Source organism: Talpa occidentalis, unplaced genomic scaffold, assembly GCF_014898055.3.
Source record: "Talpa occidentalis isolate TD23 unplaced genomic scaffold, MPIMG_talOcc4v2.1 talOcc4.17, whole genome shotgun sequence".
Lineage (NCBI taxonomy): Eukaryota > Metazoa > Chordata > Mammalia > Eulipotyphla > Talpidae > Talpa > Talpa occidentalis.
Window position 1 is genome coordinate 17616239 of NW_023601754.1, and position 19651 is coordinate 17635889.

Below are 19651 nucleotides of genomic sequence, written 5' to 3' on the forward strand. Positions count from 1 at the left end.
TTTTAAAGATTTATTTATACAAGAGCTGGGGTACAGGCCAGAGGCATGGAAGGGTGAGAGGATTCACCAGAGACAGAGTGGGGAGCAGAACAGGCAGACAGACCTAAAGCACTGCTGAGGGGAGCAGCAGGCGCGACAGGAGAGGTCTGCCGCGCCATGTGGGTATCTCCCTGGCCGACCAGAAATGGAACCCGCGCCGCAGAGGCTGCGGACAGCTTCACAGCGCCGCGCTCAACCCGCAGCGCCGCCGGGGAGACCCAGCACAGGAACTTTTCTTCTCTCACTCTTCAAGTTCCTAGGAAGGCAAAAGACTCAATCAGCAGCACCGGTGCCTGTAACCCGTTCTCAGGAACCCAGGTCAAGTTGTGCCACTGGCCGGCTTCACCTGGCCTCGGTTCTCCACGGCCCTCCACGGCCATTAGGGGGCGCCGCGGGCACCGCCGGCCGGCCGGCCGGATGCTAATGAGTCGGCTGGCCCCGCCCCTACCGGAAGTGGCTGCGGCGGGAGGCGGGACCTGCGCGCTCGGCCCGGCTGCCGAGCGGAGCCATGGCGGCTTCTGAGGCGGCGGCGGCGGGGCCCGCGGCTCTGGCCTCGGGCGCCTCGGCCGTCCCGGCGGCCGCGAGGGGGGCCGCCGCCGCCTCGGGCCCGTGGGGGCCCCCCGGACGGCTGAGGGGTCGCCGCGCAGGACCCGCGACGACGGCGAGGCAGCAGCCGCCCCCGGGTCCGGCGCCGCCGGCCCGCGAGCTGATCCAGCCGTCGGTGAGCGAGCTGTCGCGGGCGGTGCGCACCAACATCCTGTGCACGGTGCGCGGCTGCGGCAAGATCCTGCCCAACGGCCCCGCGCTCAACATGCACCTGGTCAAGAGCCACCGCCTGCAGGTGAGCCGGGCGGGACGGCGCCCCCGGGCCTGGCGCCGCGGGGCGCCCCGACAAAGCGGGGGGCGCGCAGCCGGGACGGCGCGGCCGGGGTCGTGAGTGCCGGGGGCGGGCGGGGGCGACGGGGGAGGGCGCGGGTGTGGACGGCGCCCCCCGCCCCGGCCGGCCTCGCGGGGGCTTGGGCTCCTCGGCCCGACCGAACGGAGCGGGAGGAGTCCGGGCTGGGGAGAGTGGGAGCCGCACGCCGGGGCGCGGAATAATGGGGAGCCCTGTCTCATGCCGCCCCGGGCCAGCTCGGACGAGCCGGGACTCCGGCCCAGGCGTTTATTTCACACGTTGGTCTCCGTAGTTCTCACGGCTGCTTGGTGAGGGACGCGTCCTCCTGCTGTCGGTGAGAAACGTGACGCACCCGAGTGTGCTGGGATTTAAACCCGGGCTCTGGCTGCGGTGCCCGTGCGCCTCCCACCACCCCCACGGGCACCCGCCGCGGGCCTCTGGGTGCCGCCCGTGGTCAGGGAGCGGCGGGTTTGGCCGCGCCCCGGCAGTTGCAAGTTTCAAGGTGTCGGCCAGGGAGATGCCTCCCGTGCAGCTTCTGTCGGAGGGGACCCCGTGTCGTGAGGTGGCAACCGTCCGAACGGCCCTCGGGCATTCTGTGAAGCGGGGCGGTGATCGCCAGCTTGCCGTCCGCATCTCTGGGAAGCGTCCGCATCTCTGGGAAGCGTATTCGAAGATCCCCGGCCCCACCCAGACCTAGTCCGTGGTCATCTCTTCTCAGTGATGACGATAGGAAGTTTCCCTTCTGCCTCCTCTTAGAGTCCGTGTCAACTGTGACAGAATCGCAGAGCTCATCACTGACCGCGGTTTTGTGGCTATGTAGTAGGTTGTGTGCTCCGAATTGATTCAGAAGTGAATTTTAATTACCTAGAGTATTGCACGTTCTTCTTTCTGTCCTTCAGGTAAATCCTCCTTGCATCATTGCCGATCAGGCTTCTGATCAGAGTAATAGCAGAAAGTTTGAGGTTATGCCCTAGGAGGGCAGAGATACCCAATGAAGGATGATCCCCTTTTAGCACTAACCTAACAAAGATGCAGCAGTTTTCTTAGAGGGTTAGGGAACCCAATCAGGAAATGTACCTGGAAGGAAGGTACATTGGGGGGCTGAAATTTTTCTCGGAATAGTTTGAGTTTCTTCCAGGACGCAAGTGCAATAACTTGTGAGAATGCTCTTCAATCTCCTGTTTTCTCTTTCATACGAAATTTTAACTAAGTCTTTCCTTGTCTTAATTATATTTTGACTGGAGTGGATGAACTGTAGGAATATTTGTAGGAATTTACAAGCTAATCCCTTGGTTTCCCCCCAAATTCTTTTTAGAATATATACAACCACATATACAACCACCATCACCCATCTTCAGTTTCATCCCCTCACTGACAAAGCAAAGGCAGACTACTTCTCTGAGCACAAATGAAGCTGCCTGCTGGACCCGGACCCTCCTTGTAGTTAGTTTGAGTGTTACTCTAACAAGCACTTCTTAACGGTTTATGTGCTTCTTTTATCTAGAATTGCTGTGTAGTCACCATCCTTTCTGAACTGAGATCATTGAACACAAAAATGGACCCTTCTGTATCTCCATCCTACAGAAATCCCACACAGAACCATCTTTCCCTAATACCTCATTCAAACAGACACTTTACTGCCCAGCAGCCGTGGAGCATCAGCTATCTTGGTAGAAGGGGAATTTTTTTTTCTTTAGCCAAGATTGCCTGTGTGACAGAACAGCGGCATCCCTGTGGTGCTACGTCAGGTGGTAAATCGTGAGTAGAGGGATCTTCAATTTAAAAATTTCCTATACTATGATGTACTCATAGTACTGGAAGGAGGAGGCCTGGAGACAAGTACTAGGGGCTCCCTGTAGTTTTGAAAGTGGTGTGTTCGGACCAGAGAGACTCCAGTACCAGTTGAGTGTGAAGCCCCTTTTCACCAAAAGCTAGTCTGAGTGAATCGGCTTGGCAGATTTATTTAATATTCAGTAGAACTTTTCATTTGCTTGTTAATTGCTTGCAATTTTCAGGTTTCTTTCCTTATTTTTATATTTTCTAGGTTATGATAAAGTCTTTTATTCTTTTTCCCATTCGTTGCTGTGTAGTTTTTATTTTATTCTTTCTTCACAACACAAACTACTCCCAACCAAACATTCACTCCTCTCTCTCTTTTTTTTTAAACAATTAAAAAATTCTTAATACAATTCAAATCAGCACATCTTGTTCATTTCAGCACCTTTACTGCCAATCTGGGGGCAGGAACTGCTTCAGTTTCTCTGCTTTCTACCAAGGTATAAAAAGTATTTATAGCACTAACTTTTATTTTTTCTTTAAAGATTTATGTATTTATTTAACAAGAACTGGGGTACAGACCAGGTGCGCGGGACGGTGAGAGGATTCACCAGAGACAGAGCAGGGAACACAACAAGCAGACTGACGAAACACACTGCTGAGGGGAGCAGCGGGCAAGACAGGAGAGGTCTGCCGCGCCATGTGGGCCCTCCCCAGCTGGCCGGTTCGGCCGGGATTGAACCTGCGCTGCAGAGGCTGCGGACAGCTTCACCGCGCTGCGCTCAACTGCCTGCGCCACCAGGGGAGGCTCGGCACTGAACTTTTTTTTTTTTTTTTTTTTTTAAGATTTATTTTATTTATTTATACAAGCACTGGGTACAGTCAGAGGCACGGGAGGGTGAGAGAATTCACCAGAGCCAGAGCAGGGAGCAGAGCAGGCAGAAGGACCGAAGTACACTGCTGAGGGGAGCAGCGGGCGGCAGAAGAGGTCTGCGCGCCATGTGGGACCCTCCTCCTGTGGCCGGGGAGCAGCAGGGAGCAGCCGGGGAGCAGCCGGGGATCGAACCGGCGCCGCAGAGGCCGCGGGCAGCTTCGCAACCCAACGTTCAACCGCTGCGCCACCAGGGAGGCCCTCGGCACTGAACTTTAAACATCACATTGTCCTTGTTTTTCTTGATCTTGATGGATTTTGCATCCTTTTGCCTTTGGTAGGTGAATGGACAAATAAGCTTTAATATATACATGGAATAATAGAATATTATTCAATAAGAGAGAAATGAGCTATCAAGCCATGAACATACAAGGAGGAAATTTAGATACATTACCGAATGAAAGAAGCTGATCCAAAATGGCTATTAACCATGTGATTCCAATTATGATATTCTGGAAAAGGCAAAACTATGGAAAGTCATTGGTCGCAAGGGCTTAGGGGCAAGGATGGAATCCTGACTGTTTTTAGGACAGTGAAAATACTGCCTGATACTGTAATGATGGTGTATATCATTATACATTTCTCCAAGCTCATAGAGTGTACCACAAGAATGAACTCTAATATCCAAGTATGGGCTTGAGGTAATAGTGATGTGTGAAATGTAGGTTCATCATGTGTAACAAATACACCACTCTGGTGCAGAATGTTAATAGTGGAAACTTACTGGAGACGAGGGGGCATATGGGAACTCTAGTTTTCTGATCTATTTGTTATAAACCTACAATTTCTCTTAAAAAATAACGTTATTTAAAAAATGAAATGGGGCCTCCCCTCGTGGTGCAGGCGGTTGAGCACAGTGCTGTGAAGCTGTCCACAGCCTCTGCAGCACAGGTTCCATCCCGGCTACTGGCAAGTGTCCCACATGGTGCAGCAGACCTCTCCTGTCATGCCACTGCTCCCCTCAGCAGTGTATTTCGTCAGTCTGCCTGTTCTGTTCCCCGCTCTGTCTCTGGTGAATCCTCTCACCCTCCCGTGCATCTGGCCTGTACCCCTGTTCTTGTATGTATAAATAAATAAATCTTAAAAAATAAATAAATAATGAAATGAATAAGTGAATGGGAACATGATAGAAAGCTTAAGGTATAATAAAAGCATTGTTGAGTAAAATTGAGGATATATTAGAAGTGAGCATGAGTTTTATAGTGACCCTGTAGGCAGTTCACAGGACATTGGACAACCTAGAACTGGAAATGGTGCCATCTCCTAAGTACATAACTAAATATTAACCATGCATTTCATTTTCTCTCACTGATAACACTAGCCGGGGTGGGTGGAAAAAAAGATTTTCATTAAAAAAAAAAAATTCCAGACAAACCGGTGAATGGGATGAACTGGGCAATGAGATGCAATGTTACTTGTTACTAAAGCTAGCAGTTATCAGTGTTTTAACAAAAGCAGCTTTTCAGTCAGACTTTGGAACAGTCTTCAATGTAAAGTATTAGTTTAGATTAGTTTAGGTCAGTTTTGTATGGGTGCAGGGCAAAAATACCCCCACACCGGATGAGCAGACAAATTAAGGTGAGACTACTAACCAGGGGAAAAGGAAGAAATTTAATTGTATACATATGGGTAATTTATGTAACTGTAAATTCTAGAATAAATAATACAGATTAAAGGTTTATGTTCTTTTTTTTTTTAAAGATTTATTTATTTATACAAGCACTGGGTATAGTCAGAAGCGCGGGAGGGTGAGAGAATTCACCAGAGACAGAGCGGGGAACAGAACAGGCAGACCAACGAAATACACTGCTGAGGGGAGCAGTGGGCGCAACAGGAGAGGTCTGCTGCGTCATATGGGTTTCTCACCGGCTGGCTGGGATCATACCAGCACTGCAGAGGCCGCAGGCAGCTTCGCAGCCCAGCACTCAACCACTGCGCCACCAGGGAGGTCCAAAGGTTTATATTCTTAAGCTAATGGATGGGATAGGACTCTGAGCAACAGAGAGGAGAAAGGAGGGGCTCTTACATGATTAGGATATCACCTCACCTTTGTGAGAATGGCCTCCATCAAAAAGACTGGAAACAACAAATATTGGCAAGGATGTGGAGAAAAACACTAATCTACTGTTGGTGGGGATGTATTTTGGTGTAGCCACTGTGGAAAATGTATGATTCCTCCAGAAAATAAAAATGGATATGCCATGTGATCCAGCAGTACTGCTTCTAAGTATTTACCAAATTGAAAGCACTAATATGAAAAAATTTATGCATCCGTATATTCATTGCACCTTAGCATATTATTCACAAAGAACAAGACATGGAACCAACAGGTGACTGAATAAAGAAATTATGGAGTACATACTCATTGGAATAATACTCAGCTACTTAAAAAGATGAATAGTGCTTTTTGGGACGATATGGATGGATCTTGAGGCGATGATGCTAAGTGAAATAAGTCAGAAAGTGAAAGACAGTTACCAGATGATCTCATTCATTTGTGGAATATAACTAACCACAGAAAACAAACTGGCAAAACAGAAGAAAAATTATTCTTACACTCTAAAAAGATACTGGTTATTAGAGAGGGTGGGGAACGGAAAATGATCAGATATTGGCATTGGAGCTTTGGAGGTAAAACATGAGCACACCTGAAGATGTCAAGTTGTGTGCCTCAAATTATGTGGTTTTGTAATGGGAAAATCAATACCATTTGAGAGGGATAAAAAGGACAGATATTCAGAAATGGGTGTGGAAAGTGGAATTAAAAGTGGGAAGAATCTTGGACTGAAAGGGTACAAGGGAGCAATAAATGCTAAGGCTATAATGGTAAATGGGAGGAGTTGATTTTACATATATTTTTTGACAGCATTAGGTGATACATGCAAATAATTTTTTACGTCAAACTTCGTATTAGAAAAGGAAGAAATCATTTCAGAGACCATTTAAATAAACTAAATGACTATCTAGACAGTATAGTGCAATAGAATTGATAAATGATGGACCAGTGTTGAAGACATGGAGGAATAATTAAGTTTGATAGCAATGAAAGACAAATTGTTTTGCTTAAAAATCAAACAAGAATAGCTTCTTTCCCCTTCTAAATTATTGGAACACTGACCCAGCAAGATCTACATGTTCTTCTTGATGCCAGTTTGAGAGCAAAGAAGAGTTCTTGCCACTTAGTTATTAACCTCTCACTTTTCTAGATACACACTGATGGGAGAGAAGAGGGGGCAGAGAAGAGGGGGCATGTTCCAAAAGTAATGAATCCTTTCCCATCAGAATACTAGAGGACCTGCAGCAGCAGAGGCCTGAGCACCATTCCTATTGTTCCAGCGACTGAATGGAGGTCCATCTCCCCTCACCCTCCTTTGGGGCATCTGGGAGGGGCCAGAGAATTATACTGGAGGTCATCAGGGCTCCTCAGAGCAATAAGAGCGCTCTTCAGGTTTAATTAACTTAATTGCTTTTAAATTCCTAGCCAAAAAGTCTATCACAAATTTAATATCAAGGGATTGCTTGGATTATGAATATAGAAACTCATAAATTCATATATAACTCATTCATATAGAAACTCATATATAAACTCATTCATATAGAAACTCATATCAAAGGATTACCAGGGTTATATGAGTTTATATATGTTATATGTGTGTGTGTGTGTGTGTGTGTGTGTATAAAGTACTTAGAACAGTGCCTGACACTGTAATAAAAGCTATCTTGTATTTGCCATTATAATGATAATAAATTTCAAACATACCATGTCTGCATTCAAATTGCTTTTTAATCATTGTGTAATACAGCTTTAGCTAGTTTAGGGACAATGTGATATACCAGATCAGAGAAAGCCACAATAATATTGGAAAGCCTAAATCATAGTCAGAGGAAGATTTTTTTCAGGCTCTGAGTCTAAGACACTGGGAGTGGTATAGAAGGGAAGACTTAAGGGTGACACCAAAATCTTGAGCTTGAGAAACTGTAAACATGATGCACTTACAAATACAGAAGGTGGCTTTTAGGACAGAGATTTTACATTTAGAAGGAGTAGTTTTAAAGGAAAGGGCAGAATTTTTAAACAGCACAGTTTTTAAAATTTAGCAGATATATTGAAATGTAGCTCACACTCTAATATTTACCCATTTTAAGTGAATAATTCAATTTATCTAATAATTGTACAACCATCTCCGCAGTACAATTTCAGAACATTTCAGTCACCCAAACAGAGACCCCTTGTGCTTACCTTTTGTCATTCCTTGTCTCTCTCCCTAGCCTGTTTTACTGGTTTTTAAAAATATTTAAAGTATTTTTTCTTTTGCAGGATGGCATAGTAAATCCAACAATAAGAAAAGATTTGAAAACGGTACCAAAATTCTACTGTTGTCCAATTGAAGGATGTCCTAGAGGTCCTGACAGACCATTTTCTCAATTTTCTCTCGTAAAACAGGTATTTTATTTCCCTTACATATAGTTCTCTGAGGACAAAATAAAGAAAGTATAAGCCCAGTATGTGTTCTAACTACTTAATGATCCTAGCTGGAGAAAGTAAACAGAAAGCTATGTGTGAGCACAGCCATCCAAGAACTCCCAATGGGAAAGTGAATGGGGTGTAAGGCAGGTGACAGAAATGAGGCTTGTTCTGGAGGGAAGATGTCTAGCAGTGGGTTTGGAGAGAGGACAATAAAGCAAAGAATGAGAAAATGTGTGCTTCCACATCTCATGTCTGAATCTCTATGCCTCCAAGGGCAGGCAGGGAAACGCACAAAGGAAAAGTTCTCTCAGGGGAATAAGAAACTGCAGAGACAAGAGGAAATTCTGAAGCAGCTCTCTTAAGAGTAGGGAAGGGCCCTAACCACTGTTATGGAGGTAACTCAGGACATGAAGAGATTGATGGTTGAGATGTTTCCGGAAAGTTTGCTGATGAAGGTCGAGGTTCCCTGGAAAAAGCATTACATAGACTTTTCTCTATATAAGACTACTCTGTAGATCACAGCTTAAATGTTGGATAGATACCTTGGATTGTTTCCAAAACCAACTCAGTTTTCACAAACGTAATAGGGAGAATAGGCGTATAATAAACTGTGGTTTTTCTGCTTTTGCGGTCTTTTGGTCTGGAACAGCTCTGTTACATATGAATGTCATTGCTAATTTGGGTATATTGACAGTTTTTGAATGTTGAGAGCAGTTAAAGTTTTTCATTTTAATCCCTTTTGTGTTCTTTCTAGCACTTTATGAAAATGCATGCTGAGAAGAAGCATAAGTGTAGTAAGTGCAGCAATTCCTATGGCACTGAGTGGGATTTGAAAAGACATGCAGAGGACTGTGGCAAGACCTTCCAGTGCACATGTGGCTGTCCCTATGCCAGTAGAACTGCATTGCAGTCCCACATCTACCGAACTGGCCATGAAATCCCTGCAGAACACAGGTAAAGGGAAAAAATAAGGGTCCACAAGTCAACAGCTGTGGGAGGAGTTTCCAGTGAAACTTCTGGAGGGAGTTTATATAGTAACTTCATTACTATAGGGAGAAAAGAAGAAGAATGGAGAAATAGGTTATAAGGAAGAAGGAGCTTTTCAAAATAGCAGCACTTGCAAAGGATCTACATCATCTTGACCCAATTGTTCTTCCTTATTCTACCATTCCCTTGTGAGGGTCCCTTATGCTCCCATTTGAAAATTTCAACTTCCTGCATTTTCTTTTAGAGAGAGATTTGATTGTTAAAGAGTAAGTTTAATCATGAAACTGTACTTCATTTTAAAGGTCAAATTTATATTTGGCATAATAGCTTCCTGCTTTAGAAATGATGACAGTTGTATTATGTAATATGTTACCTTCCATATACTTACAGATCTTAGTTGAGTTTTAGCACTTAAAGCTTTTTTTAAATGCTATGCTTCCTTCTCTGTTTACGTATTTCTGACCATATAATAGGCCCAGTTCTCAAAGATTTCCAAGAAGGGATTTCTCTTCACTCATTTGAATCTGACTTCTGTAGATGTTGAAAATAGCATTGTAAGTAAAGAAGATAGGTCCAGGGTTAAGAGAAGCTGCAATTTGACATTGTTTCTCTTCTTTTACTTTTGCATTGTATTTAGGGATCCACCTAGTAAGAAAAGGAAAATGGAAAACTACCTGCACAACCAGAAGTTGTCCAGTAAGACACTTGAGACATTGAGCAACCAACCAACCCCAAGAACAGACACTCAAGAACTGGAAACTTCAGAAATCAAGCTAGTTGCTTCTTTTGAAGACTCTTGCAGCTCTAATGCCAGAAAGCAGACTCTTACAACAACGCCAAGATATCCTCAGAAGTTGCTTCTACCAAAGCCCAAGGTGGCCTTGGTTAAACTGCCAGTCATGCAGTTTTCTCCTATGCCTGTCTTTGTGCCTACAGCCGACCCCTCAGCCCAGCCTGTGGTGTTAGGTGTTGATCATCAGGGCTCGGCCCCAGGTGCTGTGCACTTACTGCCCTTGTCAATAGGAACCCTGTTCCTTGGCCTGGATTCAGAGACTTGCTCTCTGAAGGAGAGCCTCCCGCTTTCAAAAATTGTAACCCCTGTTGCTGTTGAGCCAATTAGTACAGGTGTTCAAGTAAACTTGGGTAAAGGTCTGTCTGATCCTTTACAAGAACTAGGGAATACATGTCAAAAGAATAGCATTTCTTCAATCAATGTCCAGACAGATCTGTCTTATGCCTCACAACACTTTATACCTTCTTCACAGTGGGCTAGTCCTGATTCCTCTGTATCGTCTTGTTCTCAAACTGACTTGACTTTTGGTTCTCAAGTGTCCCTTCCCATTAGTGTCCAAACACAAACATTTTTGCCCAGTTCTAAGGTGACTTCAACTATAGCTGCACAGACTGATGTGTTTATAGATGCATGTCTCCAGTCAGGTGGGATCTCCAGAGAAACTCAAACTAGTGGACTGCAGAATCCAGCTGATGACCGGGTACAGATGGACCAAGCTGTAATGTGTGGAGACATTTTTGAGACTGTCCATTCATCATATGGTGTCTCTGCAGATAATATCATAAGCAACAGTTTAGTAACAGAGACTGACACTCACAGTTTGATACCTCAGAACCACCCTAAGACTTTAAATCAAGATATTGAGAAATCTGCATCAATTATAAACTTCACCACGCAGAATAGTATACTTCCTTCTCAGAACATGACAGATAATCAGACCCAAACCATAGACTTATTCAGTGATTTAGAAAACATCTTATCAAGTAATCTGCCTGCACAGACACTGGACAATCGCAGTCTTTTGTCTGACACTAATACTGGGCCAGACACCCAGCTCCCGTCTGGCCCCACCCAGAATCCAGCGATCGATTTCGATATTGAAGAGTTCTTTTCGGCCTCCAATATCCAAACTCAAACTGAAGCGAGTGAGCTTGGCACCATCACCACAGAGCCAGCCCTGGAATCACTGGACATAGAGACCCAAACTGACTTCTTTCTTGCAGACCCTTCTGCCCCATCCTATAGCTGTAGGGGAAATTCTAACTTCTTAGGCCTTGAGATGTTTGACACACAGACACAGACAGACTTAAACTTCTTTTTAGATAGTAGTCCTCACCTGCCTCTGGGGAGTATTCTGAAACACTCCAGCTTCTCCATGAGTACTGATTCTTCTGACACAGAGACCCAAACTGAAGGAGTCTCTGCTGCTAAAAACCTTCCTTCTCTCGAAAGCAAAGTTCAGTTGAACAGTACCGAAACACAGACCATGAATTCTGGCTTTGAAACCCTGGGGAACTTGTTCTTCACCAGCAATGAAACTCAAACAGCAATGGACGACTTTCTTCTGGCCGATTTGGCCTGGAACACTATGGAATCTCAGTTTAGCTCGGTAGAAACCCAGACATGTGCGGAACTGCACACGGTCTCCAACTTCTGACAGTGGAGATTACAGTTTGCTTCTAGAGCAGCGTTCACTCTATTGAATGTAGTTGATGATGCAGTTGATTCAATTCATTGCGGTTCATTGCCTTTTGTACTTGTAAACATGAAATCTGTGTATAAATGTGAGTGTATTATAAAGTGTAAGATATTGATCTAAAAATAATTGTTTTTGAGTTGCCTACATTTGCCCTTTCACAGCCAGTTGTCCCATATTTGAAAGAAAAATTTCAACTCTTTAAAAAATTGTGGTCTGTGATGTGCGTAAGTTGCAACTAAAATATTTTGCAGTGCTTATTAGAAGTTCCTGCTTCCTGATAGTAACATCTAATACAATCTGATGTGACCAGGTGACCATAACGCCAGTGCTCAAAGGGGCTGAGACTCAAGTCAGCCTGCACCTTTATCTCCTGTAACATCTCTTCTGATTTGAAGGCACAAAGAAAAACTACAGCTGTCTTTAGCCTTTGAACAATTTCCCTGTAGTCAATGCCATCCCTTCACTACATAATGATTACTGATATCAATGTATTTGTATAGTACTTGCCTCACAAGAGATGTGTTGCGGTAAAATGACTGCTTAAAAACAGCAGCAAGCACTTAGTGTAAATAGTGACCCTTCTCATGTAAACAGTTAAGTCACCCCTACCATAAAGAGGCAGAATCGTGGTGTCGTGCCTGTTGGTACTGGAACACACCCTGCAGCCATCCATCCTACTCAGCAGCAGGCCAGGATACTCTGGGACTGCTGTTCAAAGTGCACTCCACAGGCTGGATCTGAGCTTTGTCATTTTTTTTAATAGTGGAGAGAAAAAATGACAGTCCCCCTAAATTCCAATACTTCACACTTGTAATAAGCTTGATAGGGCAAGAGTGCAATCTACAGTTATTATAAAGCGAATGCTTTTCATTTACCTCTCATCTTTTCTGTGAATAAGACATTGGTCTAGCAAGGATATTATTTGTGCCTTGAGGATAGCAATTATAGAATAGATTCACCTAAACTATGGTAGTAATTTGTTACTTTGTTAGGAAAGAGTAATACTAGTTATCTTCAAAGAAGACAAGGTGAAGACCTATTCACTCATCAAGAACCTCTAGGTTTAGAGATGGGAGCAGGGTCAGGTATGTTTAGGGGGGGTTCTGGGGGGCCTGTGTTTGGGAGATTCTGGATTCTTGATTGTTGGCCAACTTTCAGTGTGGCCTGTATGTTTTCTAATTTTACAAAAAATGTTTCCTCTGTGTCATACATGTGTACCACTGAAAGCTAAATCCTCAAAATAAAACCTAATGAGAAAACTAATAATTCATCAAAGTAAATTGCTGGTGTTGCTACTAATTCTTACCCCCATAGGATTGTTGGTAATGGAGAAATACTATCCTGGGCAGGTGAACTCAATCTGGTACAAGTTTGCTTTGGTCACAGTTGCCTATGATTATGGGTTTTAAAACATAAAGCCTTAACTTAGAATTTCATTGTTTTAGAATCATCACTGCCTTAATGTTCAATCATCTATTTAAGTTCTAGAAAAGGAGCAATGCATGTTTGTTTATTGCTTTTGATATAAATGCAGTGATCTATGGCTTTAAAAAAAATGTTTCTGTGACAATGTTAATAGGACCTATAGTTATTAACAGAAAAATGGAGCATGTACTAGTTCCTCATGTACAAGTAAGAACTGTTTCCCACCAAAACCTTGGCTTCCTTTGAATTGTTCTAAGATTATTTGTAAAAGCAAATTCAGTGATTAAAGAGAAGTGAGAATTCTACCTATTTGCAGACTTTTCGACCTTATAGTGTAACTCTTGTTGCCTTACCCTTCATAAGCTCACACGATGAAGTGATTGTGTTAGTTATTTTCATTATGGCTTTTCCTTTGTTCATGAAAATATGCTTACAATTTGCACAATATAAAATGAAAAGACACCCGTTACCAAAGTTTCTATGTTGAAGTAAGGTTTTAATCTTGATTAAAAAAACTATGTCTTAGGGCCTCCCCGGTGGCGCAGCGGTTGAGCGCTGGGTTGCGAAGCTGCCCGTGGCCTCTGTGGCGCCGGTTCGATCCCCAGCTGCTCCCCGGCCACCGGAGGAGGGTCCCACATGGCGCGCAGACCTCTCCTGCCGCGCGCTGCTCCCCTCAGCAGTGTACTTCGGTCCTTCTGCCTGCTCTGCTCCCCGCTCTGGCTCTGGTGAATTCTCTCACCCTCCCGTGCTTCTGACTGTACCCAGTGCTTGTATAAATAAATAAATAAATCTTTGAAAAAAAAAAAAAAAACTATGTCTTAGGGCCTCCCCTGGTGGCGCAGCGGTTGAACGCTGGGCTGCGAGGCTGCCCGCAGCCTCTGCAGTGCCGGTTCGTTCCCCAGCTGCCTGTGAGGGTCCCTCCTGCCACACACACACAAAAAAAAAAAAAAAACCAAAACTATGTCTTAGGATCTAAGTTTTGGAAAATTTATTCAAAGAAATTACTTCAATTAATGCATAGGAATGTGATGACTTTGTAATGGGGGTGCCTTTTATTCTTTGTAATCAATATGGCTCTGGCTCTGGAGCAACTATTAGAGGGCTAGAAAATGAATAGTACTCTACTCAATCTCTAATTTGCAGGAAAGCCAAAACAATGTGTGTTTCTGATCCCCTTGAAATAAAGAGAAAATAAAAGTAAAAGATGCTTCCGTAAAAGATGCTAAGTAAGGGGCCTCCCCGGTAACACAGGCAGTTGAGCACAGTGCTGTGAAGCTGTCTGCAGCCTCTGCAGTGCTGGTTCTATCCCCACCAGCCGCGGAGCAACTCACATGGCTCAGCAGACCTCTCCTGTCTCGCCCGCTGCTCCCCTCAGCAGTGTATTTCATCAGTCTGCCTGTTCTGTTCCCCGCTCTCTCTCTGGTGAGTCCTCTCACCCTCCCACGCATCTGGCCTGTACTCTGGCTCTTGTATAAATAAATCTTTTTTTAAAAAAAAAGATGCTAATTAAGGTTTAAAACTACTTATCAGGAGGAAATGTACCAGTGTCAGTCTATTGATATTTGTGAAGTTGAGTAGTTTTATTAATAGGCAGGGTTGTTTAATGACAGGGTGATATTTTCATGTAATCCTTTTATGGCCTCAATTTTAGAATGTCTTAATTCTAGTAAAAACCTGCTCATCAAATACTGATTCCAACGAGCACTTCCTCTCTGGCATAGCCTCCAAAACTAAACCTTCAGAATGAGCAATATGAGGATCAGTGAGCGGTATTTGTCCCAAATTAAATGTAGGCTTTCTAGTTTTCTTCAAAGCACATACAGCTTAAAAAAAAAAAATGAAACTATTAGCAGTTCTTTCACACTTAAAGGCTCAGTGGATAGTCACAAGCCTGTTGTGGTGCCAGAAATAAGACAGGTTTGTAATACGTTTTTAAGTTCATGCCTACTTTCAGGTTTAAATAAGGAGAGAAATGGTTTCATTCAAAGGGAAGAAAGATTTGCGGTTTGAGCTAAATGGGAGAAAAAAAGCCATTTTCATAAATACATGTGGAGATTGATTTGCCAGCAGTCACTGAGGAGTGTCATGCTCAGCACAGGCTGCCTCTTTAACAGCCATGCTGGTTTGGCACAAGCAGTGAATACAAAGAGAAAATTGCTGAACGTGGAGAATTTGGAAAAATGGCATTAAATGTAAATACATTAACTTAACATCTTAGAATTTTCTTGAAAACCTTGCCAAAACAATTTTCTTGAAAACCTTACCCCTCTGCTGAAAGAAGGGTAAGAAAGCCAATAGCTCTAGTTAGCACTGGCTAAATGGACCAGAGGAGAGATTGTCTCCAAAAAAAACAGGTTTATTATGGTCACTCCTGGAAGGAGCCCAGGCAGGTATCACCAGAAGACCCTGAAAAGCTAGGAGAAAATTGGGAACCCCTTTGGGCTTTAGACTTGGAGCACCTCACTTTTCAGGTAAGGCAAGGAGGATATCTCCCATATTACCCCTGTGCCAGGCTTCTTCCTCCTCTGTAAAAAAACTTAAACTGTCAGAGAAGCTGCAACAAACAAAGGCATTGGATTCTAGATTTACTAACTCCCAACTCGACCAATTTTGCCTTTGGCAAAGTCTGAAAACATTTTTGGTTGTCACAATTGAGGGATATTGTTGGCATTTAGTGGATCGAGGCCATAGATGCTGCTAAACATCCTCCTAGGCACAAAAGAGTCCCCACCACAAAGAAGGATCCAGCCCCAAATGGCAGCAGTGCCAACAGGGAAAAGCTCTGCCTAGTGGTAGACCAGTTGGATTGTGGAGCCTCAGCTTTACCACAGATACAGTATGGAGTTTAGTGGCTTTAAGATATAACTTCTTTAGAAAGTGTGTGTTAGTGGAGAAGGTTGAGTCTTTGTAGGCCAAAGTAAAATAATATATCTTTAGGATTTTTACTGCAAGCAACTTCTGAAATGTACAAATTCTATTCACTTTCATTTTTTTTAATTTCACACTACAAAAGCCAAGATCTAGAGCAAACCTGATCACAAATTTGTGACATAAAAAATGTTCACTATTTTAAGTTTTTACTACTGTATGTAAGTTAACTGTGCTAAAATGACAGAATGAGGGAGAACCTTAGGTATCAATCCCCTCATTTTATAAGGCAAAGGCAGCAATGCCCAGTGGCAGAGCTGGGGTATTTAAAAAAAAAAAAGTTCTCCTAATTCTTTTTTTTTTTTTAACCCAGTAAACCTTTTTTTAAAAATATTTTATATAATTCTTAACATCATTTTTCATTTTTGCACAATGTATGCATTTTCATTTTGGTTATATTCCCCATACAACGGCACCCCCTCCTTATTTTGACCCTAGTCCTTCCTCTCCCCGTCCTTACCCCCCCAGATAGTATGTCTCTGGTTTATAGTTGCTTGTTGATTTTGATTTTTACTTTGTATTAATTAGTCTTTTTCCTGGTCCCTTATTTAGGTTTTCTAAATTCCTGCTATGAGTGAGACCATCCGGTATTTTTCTTTTTCTTTCTGGCTTATTTCGCTGAGCATGATCCCTTCTAGCTCTATGCATGTTGCTGCAAACTGCATGTGTCTATCTTTTTTGATTGCTGAGTAATATTCCATGGTGTATATGTACCACATCTTCTTGATCCAGTCATCTATTTTTGGACATTTGGGTTGTTTCCATAGCTTAGCTATTGTAAATAGTGCTGCTATAAACATTGGGATGCAGGTGCCCTTTGGAATGAACGTTCCTAGGAGTGGAATTGCTGGATCATATGGAAGCTCTATCTGTAGTAAGTCAAGAAATCTCCATAGTGGTTGGACCAGTTTGCACTCCACCAGCAAGGCAGGAAAGTTCAAAAGGTCTCCTAATTCTAGTTCTATTTCCTAATTCCAGGTTCTTGGCTCCATGGAAAAGAGAAGGTGGTTCTTTATTACTAACTACACTGGATACAGGAGTCATTATAACACAGTGTTCAAAAAGATGAACACTAGCTTTGATCTGGGAGATTGAACTCGAAAAGTCATTTATTTCATTCTAACACCTTGACAAGGTACTAATCTGCAGGGGCCATGGTGTTTAGACTGGACAGTGGAAATTCAGGCAAAGCAGGATAAGAAAAAAAGGCCAGGGAATTAAGTGGCCCGTGAGGTTGCCTAATAGTTCAAAAGCAGGGACCCTCAGTCAACAAGTTAGGAGAGCTGAGGTTTGAGGACTGTTAAAGAGCGAAGACCCACTGAACTACAAATGACGATTCCCATGCCCACAGGAATTCCATATGATTTTGAACAGTCATTTGTGAGAGGGAAACGATCTGGCTGTTTATTTTTTGAGCCACCTACAGGGTGACATTGATGTGTATGGCAAAGAAAAGACAAGTGCCACCCCCTTATCTCCCTGCCTGGCCAACATTCTCTCTGTCCTGAGGTTTCCCATCCCTCTGACCCCTCCCTTGCCTTGCTACACCCTCAGCAGCAGTGGCAGGTCTCAACCCGGCCCCACCCAGTAGGTGACCTCAGCCTCCACAGGAGCCCTGTGGCTGGTGCTGCCACCCTTCCACTTGGTGATTTTTAAGGTTTCAACAAAAACAGGCATTTGGAAAGTTTTATTAATGCAACATCCAAAGACAATAGAAAGAGGAATGAAAGCCAGATCCTCCCAGGCTGGATGTGGAGAGAAGCAGAACCAAAACCTAACTGAGACCGTCACCTTGAGGGAGGTACATGCTGAACACATGAAAACAGCAGGATTTCCTGGCAGGGTTGTTAGTGACCTAAAACCCTATTGGAACCCGAATTCTATGAACATTTTGCTTCATCTCGACTTGGGTCACAAACCAGTTTGGATGCCCTAATACGGACGGAAATTGGGACAAGTCCAAGAATGACTTTATCCACAGAGAAACATGCTAAACCCAGAATGCGAGCAAGATCCCAGAGGGATCTAAACAAAGAGATGCCAGATGCAAAATGTTCTATCTACTCACAGAAGAATCTTCTAGTTGATATTTTGTTGGCTACATTATCTGTCCAAAAACAGGCTACTGCATTATCTTCAGTAAATGTAAGCTCTTCCTTTAAATCCTAAATCATGTTTGCTCTCAAATCACAGAATTTATAATTCTCCCCTCAAGAGTTTTTCATGGGAATATTATTGTGACTTTGATCAGGGTTTTCACATTGCCTCAAAATCCCTGAAAGGGAAGTCTGTCCGGGCTAAGCAGAACAAGACTTTTTTTCTTATCCACCAATGGGGGCTCTGTCCCCCACTCATGTTGATCTATACCCTTCCTGACTCAAGTGGGCAGCGCTGGAGGGTCCTCAGACAGAGGCAGCTCTAATATATTCACTGCTCAGAAAATGGGAGCTCAGGACCACTTACCGGGTGGTGGTCCAGAATCCAGATGGTTTCTTCATGCAAGGAAGATTTTTGCAATGGAGCCTAAAAAACTGCTTCTACACTACAAATAAATGTCCACCCTCAGAAGGCAACATATACCTTTTAGTGACTGTATTTGTATTCCTGGATTTCTGGTGTCGTGTGAAAACAAACCATAAAACAAAATAAAAAATTTAAAACAGACAAGACATTGCAAAGACCAATTATGTAAAGCAGGTATTTATAAAAACAGTCATATGCTGTCTGCCCCAGCACTTAGGGGCTAGAAAGTCCAGTGTTCAAGTATAACCTACCTTAAACAAATGCAAACTAACTACAGAGTAGGTAAATGGTCATTCATATTACAAAGTGGTTTTTAAAGTATTTCTGTACATACCATCCTCACTTGGCATTTACAACATAACTCATTTACAAATGTTTAATTGACCGACAACTTCAGGGAATAGGGACTAGGGTAAAACAAGGGAAGGTGAGGAGGTCAGGGGGAGGAAGAAAGTAACAGCCCCATCTGCTAAGGGTCTTTCTGGGGGTACAGTTTTTCCAAATGACAGATGCAAGGTGATGCTGAAGGAAGCAGTAGGGTGACAAAAATCACAGTGAATTTTTTTTTCAAACAAGAGAGCTTATTTTTTTTTTTTCAGTTTTGTAAAATTTTACTTTCACAATAATATATACCCTTGGAACAGGAAGGTCCTGTTAAAGAGTCATACATTGCTTAATAAGGTAAATTTCTAGGTTGATTTTATGAAACTTTCAGACATTAAGTGTCAAAGTTTATTTGTTATCAGAATTTGCATGCATGGTTATAATCAAAATGGGAAAATAAACCAAGGAACTAGATTCTTAACATTTCCCTAAACATAATTATATTGCAGTTTCTAGTTAAATATTTACTCCTATATTATATTCCTTTGACCTCTAATTTTCCATTTTATACTCTTACATTTACTTCTGAATATAGATCTAAAATATCCTTGTATTAGCTCCTCAGTCTTAATACCACAGTCACTGTTTTACCTTGCCTATATTTTCTATCATTTATACTAAGATATATACTTACTAAGCCAGTTATATCTGAGGAATTTTGCGAATGAGAAAACATTAACAGAATTAAGAACAGCTATCAGAGTCATTATTTCACTGATCCTCATTCAATTTCAGGAAAATGGCTTCTTGTGAGCAGCAATGCTGTCTGATAAATTCTTTCCATGTCTAAAGAGAAACTTAAA

General features: G+C 43.1%; 1 protein-coding gene across 2 annotated transcripts; it reads left to right on the forward strand.

Annotated features, from left to right (window-relative positions):
- Positions 1 to 522: 522 nt before the first annotated feature.
- Positions 523 to 13374, forward strand: ATMIN (ATM interactor). 2 transcript variants are annotated; one of them, XM_037516209.2, is made up of 4 exons: positions 523 to 880; positions 7960 to 8085; positions 8864 to 9063; positions 9734 to 13374. In XM_037516209.2, the coding sequence occupies exons 1-4, from the start codon at positions 548 to 550 to the stop codon at positions 11544 to 11546; spliced, it is 2472 nt and encodes an 823-aa protein (XP_037372106.1). In that variant the 5' UTR covers positions 523 to 547; the 3' UTR covers positions 11547 to 13374. The 2 variants fall into 2 exon arrangements, with proteins under 2 accessions (XP_037372106.1, XP_037372107.1); XM_037516210.2 differs by lacking the exon at positions 523 to 880 and adding an exon at positions 1246 to 1268 and having other exon boundaries at positions 9734 to 13371.
- Positions 13375 to 19651: the final 6277 nt, after the last annotated feature.

What these genes read in the sequence shown, in the direction of transcription:
- ATMIN (XM_037516209.2), top strand. Translation starts at nt 548, where the DNA reads ATGGCGGCTTCTGAGGCGGCGGCGGCGGGGCCCGCGGCTCTGGCCTCG. An exon ending in AATTTTCTCTCGTAAAACAG is followed by an intron (nt 8,086 to 8,863) that starts GTATTTTATTTC and finishes TGTTCTTTCTAG; the next exon opens with CACTTTATGAAAATGCATGC. An exon ending in GAAATCCCTGCAGAACACAG is followed by an intron (nt 9,064 to 9,733) that starts GTAAAGGGAAAA and finishes CATTGTATTTAG; the next exon opens with GGATCCACCTAGTAAGAAAA.